This window comes from Petromyzon marinus, chromosome 7 (assembly GCF_048934315.1).
Source record: "Petromyzon marinus isolate PM22_M1 ecotype Great Lakes invasive population chromosome 7, UKy_Petmar_22M1.pri1.0, whole genome shotgun sequence".
In the NCBI taxonomy this organism is placed as follows: domain Eukaryota; kingdom Metazoa; phylum Chordata; class Hyperoartia; order Petromyzontiformes; family Petromyzontidae; genus Petromyzon; species Petromyzon marinus.
Window position 1 is genome coordinate 11761935 of NC_133673.1, and position 14835 is coordinate 11776769.

The 14835-nt window shown below is 44.2% G+C and overlaps 1 protein-coding gene across 5 annotated transcripts in view; it reads right to left on the reverse strand.

The window, feature by feature from the left end:
• Positions 1-572: 572 nt before the first annotated feature.
• The window catches only part of LOC116939983 (serine/threonine-protein kinase BRSK2-like), a 183615-nt gene continuing 169352 nt past the window's right edge, over positions 573-14835 (reverse strand). For 2 of the 5 annotated variants that reach the window (XM_032949129.2, XM_076065390.1), the window contains 8 exons: positions 11322-11375; positions 10082-10142; positions 8841-9048; positions 7161-7209; positions 6831-6954; positions 5894-6074; positions 4145-4234; positions 573-3196 (listed from right to left, as the gene is read on the reverse strand). In XM_032949129.2, the coding sequence (XP_032805020.1) occupies positions 3066-3196; positions 4145-4234; positions 5894-6074; positions 6831-6954; positions 7161-7209; positions 8841-9048; positions 10082-10142; positions 11322-11375 (898 nt within the window). In that variant the 3' untranslated portion in view covers positions 573-3065. The remainder of the gene's footprint in view (positions 3197-4144; positions 4235-5893; positions 6075-6830; positions 6955-7160; positions 7210-8840; positions 9049-10081; positions 10143-11321; positions 11376-14835) is intronic. The other 3 variants (XM_032949130.2, XM_076065389.1, XM_032949131.2) reach the window with 3 other exon arrangements.

Genomic DNA, 14835 nt, shown 5'->3' on the forward strand with positions numbered 1-14835 from the left:
GCGTCCTTTGCTCTCTCTCTCTCGGTGATGCAAATACGAATAGTCGAACCTTTAAAAGCACAGCAGGGGACAAAATAAGACTTCGTACTGAGTCAGTAGGCATACACATTGAAATATTTGTAAGCTCATTGTAAAATGTGACTGGTTTTTTTTTTGGTCCACTTGCAAAAGTGTAAGGTTTTATTTTTTTTATTTCATGTTTGTTGAGCTACTTGATGAGGGAGTAGTTTGGAGTAGCAGCGATTCGTTTGTATGAAATGTGCAATTGAGAGCAATCAAAAAATCCTTGCAATGTCAGCGATAATCTCAAAACTGCTCTTCAAATCACACTGCCCCGTTTCTGTAAGCAAATAAACTTCCAACGATTTATTTGATGTGCTGATAGAATAAGAAATATATTTTTAGACTCTCAGCCTATTTGGCATGCAAATAAACAAACGTAACATTTAATAATTCAATTGCTCATAATACTTCCACAATGTACCTCACCTTGAATCGTTTATGTCCTTCTATAGAATGGAATACGTAAAATGCAAAATAATATATTAGTAAAGAATAGACCACAATTTAGGTTTTTTTTAACCAAGAAGACATTTTATTAATCTCATACACCATACTTGCCAAGGTAAGACTGCTCTAGCCAACAGACTTCAGATGATGGGGGTACACCATATTGCAAAAGTATTGCTTTTCTGGGCCACTTCCCATAGGAGATACTGGACCAATGATTTCTGCTCAAATTGTCAACACTGCATTCGCGATTTCGGTGGTTATATATAAGTGGGATACTTGTAGCAGTGATTTCCGTTGCAGTGCCTTTGAACGGATACCGATTCTGCTGATTGGTTTAAATTAAATATGCTAATAAATAAACTAATAAATAGACAAAATCACTGTACATAGAGGGCAAAGTGGCCACAAATGGCACGATGTTCGAGGAAAAACGCCTGTTTAGCCGCGATTGCCAAAAGTAGTTTTCCCTGCAAATTAGGTTCAGAAAACTTTTTTTTACTTGAAGCATTCAGCTGCAGCGGAGTCTCCCTTTTTTTTAGCGGCCGCCGTTCCAAGCGAGTGCTGCGCACCCTCGTAAAACGATGGTCAAACGGTGAAGGAGTGCAGAAACCCTTACAGATTCAACAACAACAACAAAAAACGTCAAAATGAGCCACTTCTGCAAAAGGTTGTGCTTGAGATTCATTCCCCGCCTGGGAAGGGTTCCTGCAATCCTGGTGCAACAGTGCCTCCTGCGGGAATAAAAGCGGCCCCAGATTTCTACCGCGGTGCTCAGGTGTAATAGAAAAAGGTCTAAATGCTAAACTCTCCAAGAGGCCAAAGGACGACAGGGGGGGGGGGGGCAAAAAAGGGAGTGGGGGAAAAAAGGGAGCGGAGAAACCCGGGGGGCAGGGGAGGGGGCAGGGGGCAGGGGGAGGGCAGCGGTGATACAGGAAAGCCAGGAGTCAGGTTTGACTGGAAGCAGGGGAGAGTTTGGTCAGTGATGGTAAAGTTCAGGGAGGAGACCCGCAAGAGAGAGAGAGAGGAGAGTAACAGCAGAAAATTGACATTCACATATAGGCGAGTAAGTAACACTGACATCATGCAACAAAAATGTTCTAGGGAGCATGCATAATTAACGTGGATGTCGGCAAGATTCATCACCTAGTTAATATACAAACAGTATATTGTTTTAATTTTGAAGGTATAAACGCGTAAAACAATTGAAATAAATTATGGAAGAAATATTTAAGCATTTTCACAGTAGCACGATAAATGGTAATACACGGACCAAATTTGGAAGGCAAATGTAAGGAGAGAGATAAAAAGCAAAACTGTAAAAATAAAGCAGTAAAATTCTACCGGTAACACTGCATTGATATACGGCACCCTTTCCCGTCCCAATAAATTAAATCGTTCTGGTGGAAAAATATCTACAAGACTTCACAATACACCACATTAATATATTACTTGCACACACTGAATTTATCATAAATAAAATAAAAAAAACTTACAATGAGAGGTGAGGGGCGGTAGTGGAGGGGAGAAAACGAGGTGGGCGGAGGGGCGGGGGGGGAGTCTTTAACTTCTGTCACATCAAAGATCTTAATAAAGTGCAACTAAGTCCAACAAAAAAAGAGCAAATATGACCATACAACTAAGCCAGCAGTGGAATGGGATGATATACAAACTAGTTGGTTCTTTTTACAATATACTTTTGCATACTTTGAGTTTGCCCTGCAGCAAAAAACATTAATCTAGTTTTTTTTTTCCTTTTGTGTATACATATATACGTTTTGTCATTTTTTGTCTTTGTTTTATTTTTTTGTCAGCAACTAAAGCTTCGATTTAGGGTAAAATGGCCATCATTATCTTACTCGCCCTCTTAAAAGCCACACTTTGAAAACAGAAAAAAATACCCATTTTTGTGTTGCACACTCTAAGGCAATTTACACACATTTTGAAGAGAGTGCGAGTATTTGTGTACCCATTCAACTGATTGTTTAAAAAAATGTACTTTTTTCCTACCATGGCCAAAGATCACAATTTTTTTTTCATGTGGGTGAGTAACTCAGAATCACGTACAAATAAATAAACGACAACGCAAAGGATCATGGGTAGTGGTGGACACCTGTGTATGCACAGACACTGTGCAGCTGGATGCTACATTAACTTGGCTTCGCATAAACAAACCGACTTCGAATAAATAAAGTAAACAAAAAAACCCCAACAAAACGCTACATCCTACTTTATGTAAATACAGCAAAAAGGAGTCGGGCAATTACTGTAAAAACTGTGCATACGATTGAAGTTGACACAAAGCTTCCACGCATTTTCTTGGCAGGCATTGAATTCAATGCATCGGGAAAAAGAACGCTTTTATACTGTTCTCGCTCGTGATACATTTGTATGCCTTTAGATACAGGACGGGGGTTGCATATCTACACCTGCAGGTAGAAAGACGGTGGTGGTTCGACAGAGCACCTTATTTACAGCCGTCGCTCGTGTGCTGTGCGCACGAGTTGCGAGCACGCTTCGACTATTTATTTTTTCCCATCCACCCCTCCGTGCAACTAGACTTTCTCTTTCGCAGCTGGCGGTTTCACGTCGATCTTGGGACTCGATTCGATCTCGTTGCGCTTGTTCCGGGACGGGGTGCCGGGCGTCTGTGGACCCTTGGCATTCTTCTCGTCTGAAATACGCACTGCTCCTCATAAGCCGAGAGCAACACAAAGCCTCAAAATCACCAATGCTTTACACACGGGACGGTGACCATAACAAAACAACTATTTGATATCACGATTAAAACATATCCCCCACAGCAATTTAGGGGCATTCAGGATAAAAAAAAATGATGGGCAACAAATGTTTATCATCCAGAAAGGAGGGTTTGTCGACAGTAGGTTGGATTATATTATTAAGTTCAATGTGCGGCCCTTTGTAGGAAGATAATACAAAAAATATATTTTTTCTAAAAGCGGATTATCTTATGAAACCAGCATTGGCTATCTAAACATATGTATGAGGGTTATCAAGTTTTTTTTCCAGGACGCTCCTCGTATGTGGCATTCAATCATTCGACAAGCTTTGTATGCGTGCTACCTAACATTGCCACTAGAGGGTGAGCGAGCCCCTCCGTTTAAACAGCACACCTTCAAGTGTAAATGAGGTACCCTAATAACATGACCAATTCAGGTGGTGAAATTATCTGAAAACGAACTCAATAAATAAATACTTCTAATCTTTGATCAAGTCTGTATCACACCGCAATAGTGAATTCTGTATTCTGCAAATACATTCAGCAACATGAAGCTAACATTGTAGCAATTATTTTTTTCTAAATAACTGCATGCATTACACAAGGCCACATGGTGTTTTTTTTCATTTACATTTAAGGTGTTCCCTGAAATAAACGATCCTTTACCGTGAACCACAGTCAGATTTGGCTCTCGACTTTCAATGTTAATGAATTAAACAACTGACATCGCTAGTGTGGATGGGCGGGTGGTGGTTATTGGCGAGCAGAGTGGGATTTGTGAACTTTTACCGGGTCCCCAATCAACAGGCAGCCAGCCACAATAAGCACGAATGAGGCTGCCCACACCCCCACCGTTTTGGGCCCCCCAGACTCAGCCAGAGGGCAGGTGACTACCTGCGAGCTGCTGCACCAGCGGTTGGTCGTGCGAGTTCACCAGCTGTGCCTGGATGATCTCCACAACCTTCTTGAACCTCCTGCTGGGACCTGAGCAAATGCAGACGTTACACCGGCATTAATCTTCAACACCAATGTGACATCATTTTGACACTCGTGTAGTGACTTACCCTCAACCATATGGACGTTTCCATAAAAAAAGAACCTTGCCAGCTGCATGTGATAAATAATTCACAACAATAGTTCCATGACAACTAACACGAATAAAACAATAATAATAGGGGTTTTCCCCTTTTTTCTGGCAAAAAAAGCTGAAACCTTTTTACAAGGATTCATGTCTGCATTAACCACAATACCTGCAAACAAAAAACATACTATGATAATATATGCATTGTCCTTGAAACTGATTGGTCCACACCAAGGGATGGCTTTCTTTTGAGCCTCACCCCAATTGGTGCTCGACCAGATGACGCCAAAAGGCATACAGCTCAAAGACAATGCACTATCAAAGTAATGAGGGCTCGGGGAGAGCGTCTACATCATTAGACCTCTTTTGCCTGTACCAAAATGTAATAATAGGGTTTTTCCCTTTTTTTCAGGCAAAAAAGGGGAAAAATCCTTGTAAAAAGGTTTCAGTTTTGTTGCCAGAAAAAGGGTAAAAACCCTATTATTACATTTTGGTACTGGCAAAGGAGGTCTAATGACGAATAAAACAGTAAATAAATAGACTTGTTGTCTACCCACGTAACATATTTTATTTTATAGTCAGTCTATATGCTTTCCAGATCAATATGAACGAGAAGTATTTATTTAAGCAAGCAAACTCTGGACCAATTATGATCTTTTGGATTTCGTCAGCTAGTGAGGCTGGTTAAATGAGCTAATTGACTTGCGTGGAGAGACAAACAGAAACTTTTTTTTGGGTAAGTCTACGAATTTTTTTACATCCGTCATGGCAAAAACATTTTATGAAATGAAATATTATGATCATATAGTTGCAGTGAACATATAAAAACATTAATACAAAATAAACATTTACAGTTCGTGTTTTAACCGATATAATAAGTTACTGGACCATGTATTATATTATTTATAACACTCCACAACAACAGCACAATGAGATTATTTACAATTCCATCATAAATAAGGCGGTGATACTTTTATGAGTGTACTGAATAATTATGCCGCGTCATTTGAAGTTATTTTCGGTGTGATGATCATTTTCTTGTGGTGTGCATGTTTTCCTCTCTCATTATGTACGTATTCATCTTTCAGTTTTTGATTTGCCAAGATGTGTGGGGTTTTGTTTTTGTATTATCTGTGTAAGGGACTGGCTCATTGATGTGCAGTGTTATGAGATGCAATTTCATGAATGACGCAATATAAAATGAAATTCTTCTTATTAAATAATAACCACAAACATAAGGTCATTATAATCTCAAGTCAAAACAATTGGACTTTAACATGTAGTGTGTTTTTTTTGCAGACGCTTGAAATGCAAGCGTGGTTTTTTTGGGTTGTGCTCTGCACTACATCGTCAGGAGTTGCGAATTCCTGAAGGAGCTGTAAACTGAAGGGAGCTGTGAAGTCCTGAAAGATGCCCCCAGTGAGCAATGCACGGCAAAAGCTTGAGAGAAGAATCCGCCCAAGCACACAGCCCGACCCGGGCAGAACTGCAGTCGGATGAAAAGAATTGTAGCGGTGAAATTGGCTGGGATGAGGATGCGCATGGCTGTGCTGCTCAGATACCTGACATGAGGGTGAAGGTGACGGAGTAAATCCCCGTCTCCTTTAGGCCGGGGTTGCCCTCTGAGTAGGTGATGTCCACCTGGAACTTGACGGGCTTCTGGAAAACCACGGGGCTCCCAGCGGACTTATATTCTGCCCGGAAACTCGTTTGCGACAGCACGCTGTGACTCAGGCTCGGAATCTAAAATTCGGGATGGGGGGTGGACGGACACAGTGCATGCGTACGCACCAAGCAAGCGTATTTCATTCACGCTGGGAAGTAAAATGAAAGTCAATGTGATTGACTTGCACCCTAATTGCTACAGATCTTGTTTTAACCCTCTCCCCCTCCCTGCTACTGAACCAGGCTGATATTGGTATAGGCTGATTTACGACTATTAAAGGCTTTCAATGAGGTAATACGTGAGTCACACACAAACGGTGAATCATTTTTATGAACAAAAAAATGTCATCGGACCCGACAGAAAATCTGGAAGATGCTTCTTATTAGTTTTTGTTTAATTATTTATCAAACGTCTGTGTGTAAACTTGGATGTTACTGTGGCGCTTTTGCGGCACAAATTGAAACGCATGGAACAGGGCCTTCATTCCAAGCCAAGGCACCGATGTTTTTCTAGGTCTCAATTCTAAACGCACGGACGATACTGTATGGCAAAAGCGCAATTAACAAGAATGCAATGCATTCGTCCCCCCTCATGATAATTTTTTTTTACAATGCAGTCCTATTTACTTATCTACAGAGTATATATGCAGCCACATCTCCAGACACTTTATGCGCATACATCATCGGACTGAAACTGATGACGTATGGGTACACGTACGTCATCGGAACGTACGTGATCGGAACGGGAAAGGGTTAAGAGGCATGAGGACCGATCACGGAAAGCCGAGGAGACGTGGCTGTTCCAACGCACACAGTTCCACCTGGCAGACTGACCGAGAGGAAGGCATGCACGATGTCGGCCTTGATGGAGCTGATGGGCTTGTCCTTGATCACGACAAATATCTGCTCCTCCTTCTCCGCATTAATGAAGTTCCCAAACCATGACTTTTTCGCGAGCCTGCGGAGAAGATGTGGAACTTAAAAAATAGTCGTGGGGGGGGGGGGCAGAGAATCTCACGAAAAATATGTCGATTTGTACAAAAGAATGAACCAACAACCGTGCGCAATTTTGCACCATGGCCATTACAGTTGTAAATGACAGATAAGATAGTAATACAAAATGCGTGAAGAGGCACGTAGGTAAGTGCTTTAAAAGTTACTAACTCTGGGGATGACTCGGGGGTCAGACTTGACATCTCTTCGGGAGTAGGAACTGAAAGAGAAAGAGGAAGCGTTGCTGGTCTCCGTGTGTGCAGGTGTTATTTTAGGGATGGAAGATTGGGCAATTTTGTCCGTGACTGGGCGTTACTCATGAAAGCCGTTGTTGCAATGCGAATCAGAAAAAACAATTTTACAAAAGAAAACAAGTCTCTGCTTTTGCGGGCTCCCGTATGACAAGTAGGGCACTTTAGTAAGTTAATTTTCACAAATGTTTGGCCACCCCCAAAACAATCTGGCAGCCCTAGTATTACTTCACAAACCATTTCAAGCAGACCGTCCGCTTTTTACAGCAGTCCAAACTTGCAGCAGAAAAAAAGTATACCTTTAAAAAAAGATTCCCACTCGCAGTAAATGCTATTTCATATTCTTTTTTCTCCAGAGCATCATCAGAAGTCAATGCGAAACACGGGTCAATTTTCTGCCGTTGGAACTTACAACTAAAGAGTGAAAGAACAGTTTCGGACAGTCACGTGGGTCATTCTGCAAAGGGGACCTGTATATCTGTGTCCCAGTGGGCACCCTTTCGTTACATAATAGGCATGCACCGACTCACTCCCCCACAGAACTTCCACTAAAAAAGTTAGTATTGTTTGTCGTTTTAGTTTCCGTTGCCATTTGTTCAGTTTTGTTCACCCCATTGGTTTAAACGTGATGAATATATGTTGAACTTCTTTTGCACCCATACGTAGCCAACTGTGCTAAGTGGAGGCGCGGAACAGTAAATGATATACATATGTAATACCCAATAATGCAAAGGCCCAAGTAAATCCGCTGCTGGATGAAAGTCTCTCCATACCATGTATATCACGGGAGATTATTTGACCATACTTCACTACACTGGGAACATGGGTTGCTGAATGTTCAGAAACCACTGCACGCTGATATTATTTGTGGCCTCGAATCACACTCAGGTGTGGTCAGGTTCCTAGCACAGCACTCGGCCACTCCACCATCGCATGGAAATTGCATACCACCACGAGTAACACAATCTCACGCACGCAAATTTGATGCACATATTGTGAGCATAATAACCAACAATGATCGATTAATCACTGCACCAATATATGCCTGTAATGCGAGCCCACTTTCACCAAAAACGCATCTCAAGTTATTTTCACTCCGAAATACCGGATCCCACGCGCACGTGTGCGAGCGTAGTTCAAAGCACAGCGTGCACCATCTGCGTTTGGTGCTTGTTGCCCGAAACAAAGACAAAGATCCCCCGTATAGCCTTAACAGACTGTAGGGGCAAGTGCGGTTAGCGAGCACCTATGAAGGCCGGAACGGTACACGAGGGGGTGGGTGGCCAGCACCACGCCCGAACGCCTTCGTCTCCCCAGTGGCGATGTCTACACACCGCACCAGGTACTCATTTGAGGCCGAGTCGACCTAGGGGAGGAGGCCCCGGACCGGTTCAGATAATCGTCACTTTGGTGTTAGCCGTGAGCGGGAATCGAATTCGGGTCGCCGGCGTCGTAGCGCAGCGTAGCGCTAACCGCTACACCACCGCTACACCACCGCTACACGCACGCACACACACACACAGAAACGTGCACGCGCACGTGCACATGCGGCGGCATTCACGGCAGGGGAGCAGCAGCAGCAGCAGCCGGAGTGCGGCACCTTGCAGCTTCCTGCGGTGGAACCTGGGCGAGCCGAGGAAGGTGTGCTTGAAGGAGTGGAGGCGTGCACGCCACGGGGCGCCGCCCACGCTGGGGCTCGAGGGCGGCGTGGGGCTCGGCGTGCCGGCCGGGCTGTCCCTGGGGGTGTGGTGGGGCGTGCCCTTGGGGGTGGGGAGGGGGCTGCCTCGAGGGGAAGGGTGGGGTGTCACCTGTATGACGGGGATAGACCGGGGGTTAGTGAGGCGGGGGTTCGCCGGCGGCGGGGGCAGAGGTGGGGGGGCGCGGTGCGACGGGCTACGGCCGGCGTCGGCGGCCACGTCAGCGGGGTTGCCCGCGGGCAGAGGGTTCGAGAGAACCATGTGCACGGGGCGCTCCGCCTTGCGCGCTTTGTTCGGGAGGGTCTGCGTTTTGGGGTCGGAGAGCGAGACCCTCCTGGAGAGGGAAACGTCTCCGCCGTCGTCCGCGTCGGACGTGCTCTGGGATCTGGAGTTGGCATCGGGGAACAGGTGGGGAGACCGCCATCCCGACTACGGTGGCGGTGGTGGCAGTTCATGCGCAAGGGGAAGGAGTAATAATAATAATAATAATGGGTAATCATAAGCAAGGGGCAGTCCAGAGGAGAAGGCTCCCAGAGGAGCGATATATATGCAAGGATTAGTCGGAAGGAAAATTTTTAGAAGGAAAAATTAGGGTCATAGGCAATTTTCGTAAAAATGTCAAATTTGTTCAGGATTAATTAAGTAGGAAACACAAAAAAACAAAATTTCAGGCAATAAAGGGAATTTGTGGGGGGGAAATCAACCAGGAAAAGACATCGTCATGATGAAGCGGGAAAAAAAAATTCAAACAGGAGAGAGAAATTTTTCAAATAGGACTCTCAGAGGTAAAATTCCAACCAGGAATCAATCCAAGCAATGCCATGACGTTGGAAGAGAAAATGAAATTTTCAAGCCGTGATCAAAATAGGATAAGCACACAAGGGTCATGATGTGCGAGGAAGAGGACAAGAAAGAAGAGAATGTGGTTAGCAATGAGATGACAATCAAAACACAACTGGCATGCTCGCTTGGGATGCCATACATTGTCACTTATCATCAGAAAGCAAAAAAGAAAAGTCAAGTGTGCTGTGACAGCACGATACACTGGGCAATTGCTGAGTATTCACTTGATATTCATGGATGGAGTGGGTGATGTGAACACAACATGGAACAAGCGAATGCACACACACTCAGGAGGACTCACCTTTGGACTGCTGAGAGGACTCGTGACTAATCCTGTCGATGCACCGCTTACTGACCGGGACCTGTTAACAGCACACAAGCATATCCCCAAGGGCACTTAAAGACACTGCATTTCTATTTATGTACATAAAAAAAATTCAAGCGCAGCCCTGCAATTGCTAGCTCGTGCTACTGCTCACTGCAGGGCCTCCTCTACAAGAGAGAGTGCTCTTAAAGAGCCCCTCTCTAGAGGGTATTTGGCCTAATTTTTACATACTGGCCAGATGTCTTATAAGAGGGTAGGGTGGCGGGGCAGTACCCACACTTTACCCTGCCACACGTGACCTGCCGATCGACTGTGGTGCACCCATTTATACCGTTGGGTAGATATAAGCGGTGGGTGGGTGGGCGGTACAAGTGCCCATTGTTTAAACTGAACTGATGACCTCTGGATTGCAGGTGCACTGTGCTTCACCATTCTACCATGGCAGCACCTCTGCGAATACAGATAGAGGATATGCATATATCAAATACTGCTCATCATTGTCCAGTTGTGAATGCTGCCACGCATGAAATAATTAATGATCGATGCAACAAAATAAATGGTGCATCGCCCTCAATTGATTTTGTTACCATTGGTGCGAGTCTGCTGTGTAATTTGTGTTTTGCAATAATGCAGCAAAGTGAGCAGCTGAATCTGTACACGGTATATACACGTTGTGTTTAGATATTTTACTGAAGTGTAGAATGTAACAAGACAACGTTTTAATGCACTCCTCAATAACCACGTGACATGACCAGGTGAGGTTACACAATTTTAACCGCAGCTGTTATCCAACAACTTCAGTTTAAATTTTGAAGGCGGCAAAACTCCCCCACAATGCTTTTAATGCAACACTGCCGCTTCGTATGATTTCGTAAACAAAAAGAAAAATCACCCTAAAATGAAAGAACATTTCAAGGGAAACGTTGACGGTTGGTCTGACTGTCCATGGACATTGCGGATAACATTGTCACCTCGCCCTGGCGATTTGGGATGACACTGGGGAAGGGGACACGTGGATTCTGAACTCCAGAGGGCAGCGACACTGGGATCGCGGAACGGGACAATCGTTTGTGTGGGTTCGAGGAAAATCGCCGGTGGGGGGGGGGGGGCGGGAGGGGTCAGGGGTCAGGGGTTAGGAGCAGCCTCGGGGGTGGGGGGTGGGGGATTCCACCGGTGACCACGTCACACCGTTAGGCCACGCGGCACACACGTATACCTGTCTGCCTGGATGTGCTTTGGCATGATTCTGACCGGCACGCTCAGCTGTTTACTAAACGCGCGCGCAAAGGCACAAATAGACCACCATCAGCCACTTTGTCGTCCCAAACGTTTCAGGAGAATATTCGATTATCGTCTTCCCACTTGTTTGGTGCTTCGCTTTTTGTGTGTGCGTCATGGATCCAACAAGGGGGTCGTGGGAACATAGTGTCTTACAGCGTCTCACTTAACCGCAATCGGTTATCCACGACAAAGCTGTGTTCACTTTACAAAATGGCAATTCTATGCAAATTTTAATCAAAGCTTATATCCTATAAATAGCACTACTATCCACGCACCATAGGGTCTCAATTTGCAGACCCTTGCAAGTTCTGAATGACCTCGAAGCTTTAAAGTAACGCCGCAGCATTCATTCCCCTTGCATTTGAAACACGGCGCAGTTGGCACGTGCTTTATACAGAGCTGAACAATGCGATTCCCAGTGCTGTGACAGGCTGATCCCCGAATCACGTGGTATCCGACGCTGACCACCCCCTGTCGTTATTCACGATGGAGATCTATGGTCACCAGAGGTCGCGCCTGATGAAAGAGTAGCAATGTCCTGACTTTATGTGGCCATCAAGCTCACAGCCACCATTCCAACAATCAAAGCTGACCTGACGCGGCCTCTGACATGATCACGTGGCTATGCTTGTTATGACACCGAGTTGTGGCATGTTCTCACTGACCTTGTGGTTTTTAAGGGGGGGGGGGGTTCACAAAGAACACTCTTCACAGAGTCTCGCTTTATGTTTCGTCAATCACCAGATACTGTAAAAGTGCAGTGACTTCATTGAAAGGAGAGGAATTGGCAAACAGTCAAAAGCACGAGGAATGAAGTTTGCTCTAAGCCCTATTCGCTAAGGTTCCCACGGCCATGCTGCACGGCTCTCTCACATGTTCCGTCACCCTTCGTCGGAAACCAAATTCCCGAATAAGCACTTGGAGCAAAAACATCGGCCATCACGCCGAAACGACCAGCGGCACAACCCGAAAGCACTTCCGAGAGCGGCACGGCGCCAATCTTGCGCAGGCAGCCGCGGTGCGGTTAAGACGTAGAGGAGGTGTCTGATGACTCTCATTGTATCAAACCCCCTGTGTTGGTTGCAGCGCTGAGCGTGCTTCTGGCCAGCGCACGCGGGGACTCGCCCCGCCCCGCTCGGGCCGCCACCGCCACCACCACCGCCACCACACACGGCCAATCAGAGGTTACGAGCAGCTCGCCGAGTTTTGTAGCGGTTAGGGGCCGTCCATAAATGACGTCACGCGATTTTCGACGATTTTTTACCCTCCCCCCCCCCCCATCGTCACACGGCGTTAGAAAAAGTCAGACCCCCCCTCAAATATGGCGTCACAAAACTCTGCCCCCCCCCAAATTTTTTTAAAAAATAAAACATGCTTCAAATCATGATTTAAAGCTTTCGTGACTGCAGGGATTCATATTCTTGGTCCTTTCGGTAAAGTCACGTAGAAGGGAAACAATAAAATATTTTTTATATATAAAACAATAAAATGTTCACGACGTTTCGACTGCAACACAAGCAATCATCATCAGGTGTGAAAACCACGGCAAGAAAATTTAAAATATATATTGCTGTGGCTTTCACACCTGATGATGATTGCTTGTATTGCAGTCGAAACGTCGTGAGAATTTTATTGTTTTATATCTTTATTATTTTATTGTTTCCCTTCTACGTGACTTTTACCGAAAGAACCAAGAATATGCTTCAAATCGCTTTAAACTATTGTCATTGTAGTGCGTATTTAATGTGCCGCTGCACTCTGATGTTGTAGAATGCAACATTTATTAAAAAGTCTATTTAATTAAGTAGAACGTGTTGTCTATATTTATTTAAAGTTGCGCATTTCGATGTGACGTCACATTTCTCAACCCCCCCCCCCTCGTCACACATCGTCACAAATGTCTGACCCCCCCCCCTAGGTACGTGACGTCATTTATGGACGGCCCCTTAGCCAAACAGCCTGACTCCATCACCGCCACACCGCGCGTAAATATGATATGCTTTTAAAAATACAACTCATACCGTCTGTAGCAGTGCCTTTGCGCGGTACTGAATAGGCACGTAATGGTTTAGCCGATTCGTTGACATTTGTCAAATTTTGTATTGTAACAAAGTTGATAAAAACAATTGCTCGACTTGTTTACACTTAATTACATCCGTTGTTTATCTTCTGTGTTCTGTCCTTGCCCATGTTATGAGCTTTAATTCTCATGAGCATATCATTTTCATATCGTTCGCATAAATGTGAGGCAACACATTCTTCAATGCGCGATTGACGCCTGGATCATGGGCATATGAATTGATGATATTGATGAATCAGTGACGAGCATGTACAACATTTAAAAGTGATGTGACACCTCTCTGTGTGAATACGTAAAAGAAGAAATACACAATATTCTTCATGTATATACACAAACATTACACCACATTTATATAATGTAACGATCTACGTAACCAATTACAATGGTGACCACAAATTTTCGAGAAATGTACTAAAAATAGGTGTACCAATTTAGTGTAACATCCTTATTTGACGATTATATGATACATACAATACATACATTGATGTTAGAGGTTCCTGTAATAAATAGAGTAATGTATTAGCCAAGGGAGGGGGAACGTGCTGAAAAGTACGTACATTGTGGAGAGAGACACCGATGAGATCAGTTCATGTAGCAGAAGCAGAAGCTACATGGACGACTGGTGCATCGTGAGAATGTGAGAGATGTCAATGGCTGGTTGAGACCTTCATCCAGCGGTGGCTGCATTCATGGCTCATGACGATGCTTAAGAATTATCCCAGGTAAGTATGCAATGGGTCCAACGTTGATTGGAACTGTTGCATCAACGTTGGCCCAACGTTCTGTGTTCACTGGGATCTTGCAGAGACATCATGGGTTTCATTTACCTCTTCACAATTCATGTTTGTCAAGGTAGATGTGATACCCCCCAAGTATATTGTTCTCAAATGCTTCTAATCTAAAGTCAGTTCTTACTCATACTGCAGGTGCTAATTTGGATTTTGAATAATCCAAGAGATTCTAATAATCATCCGTGATCTATACACTGCTTGATTCCCAAATTATGCAGACAAGTCAATTTAATCTTGCAGATTACTTTTTTTTAATAGCAAAGCCATTGTATCAATTAGTTACGAATGGACATCTTAGATAATGCACCGCTTTTGTTTGTTTATGGGAATAGCAGATGGATTAACATTATAACCCACTAGGACATTCACACAATGTTCACAAATTATTCAATAAAAGGCCTTAGTCGGAAAGGCTTCACGATAAGAAATGAAATCAATCAATCTGTTTTTGGATGATAGAAAACAGAAATGCTAATACAGAAACACGTTTTCACACCAGGTGGCTATGCTGTTTGCCATATGTTATGCAGAGTACACGGTTATAGCAAGGGATAAAATAAAAGGCTGTTGTAATTATC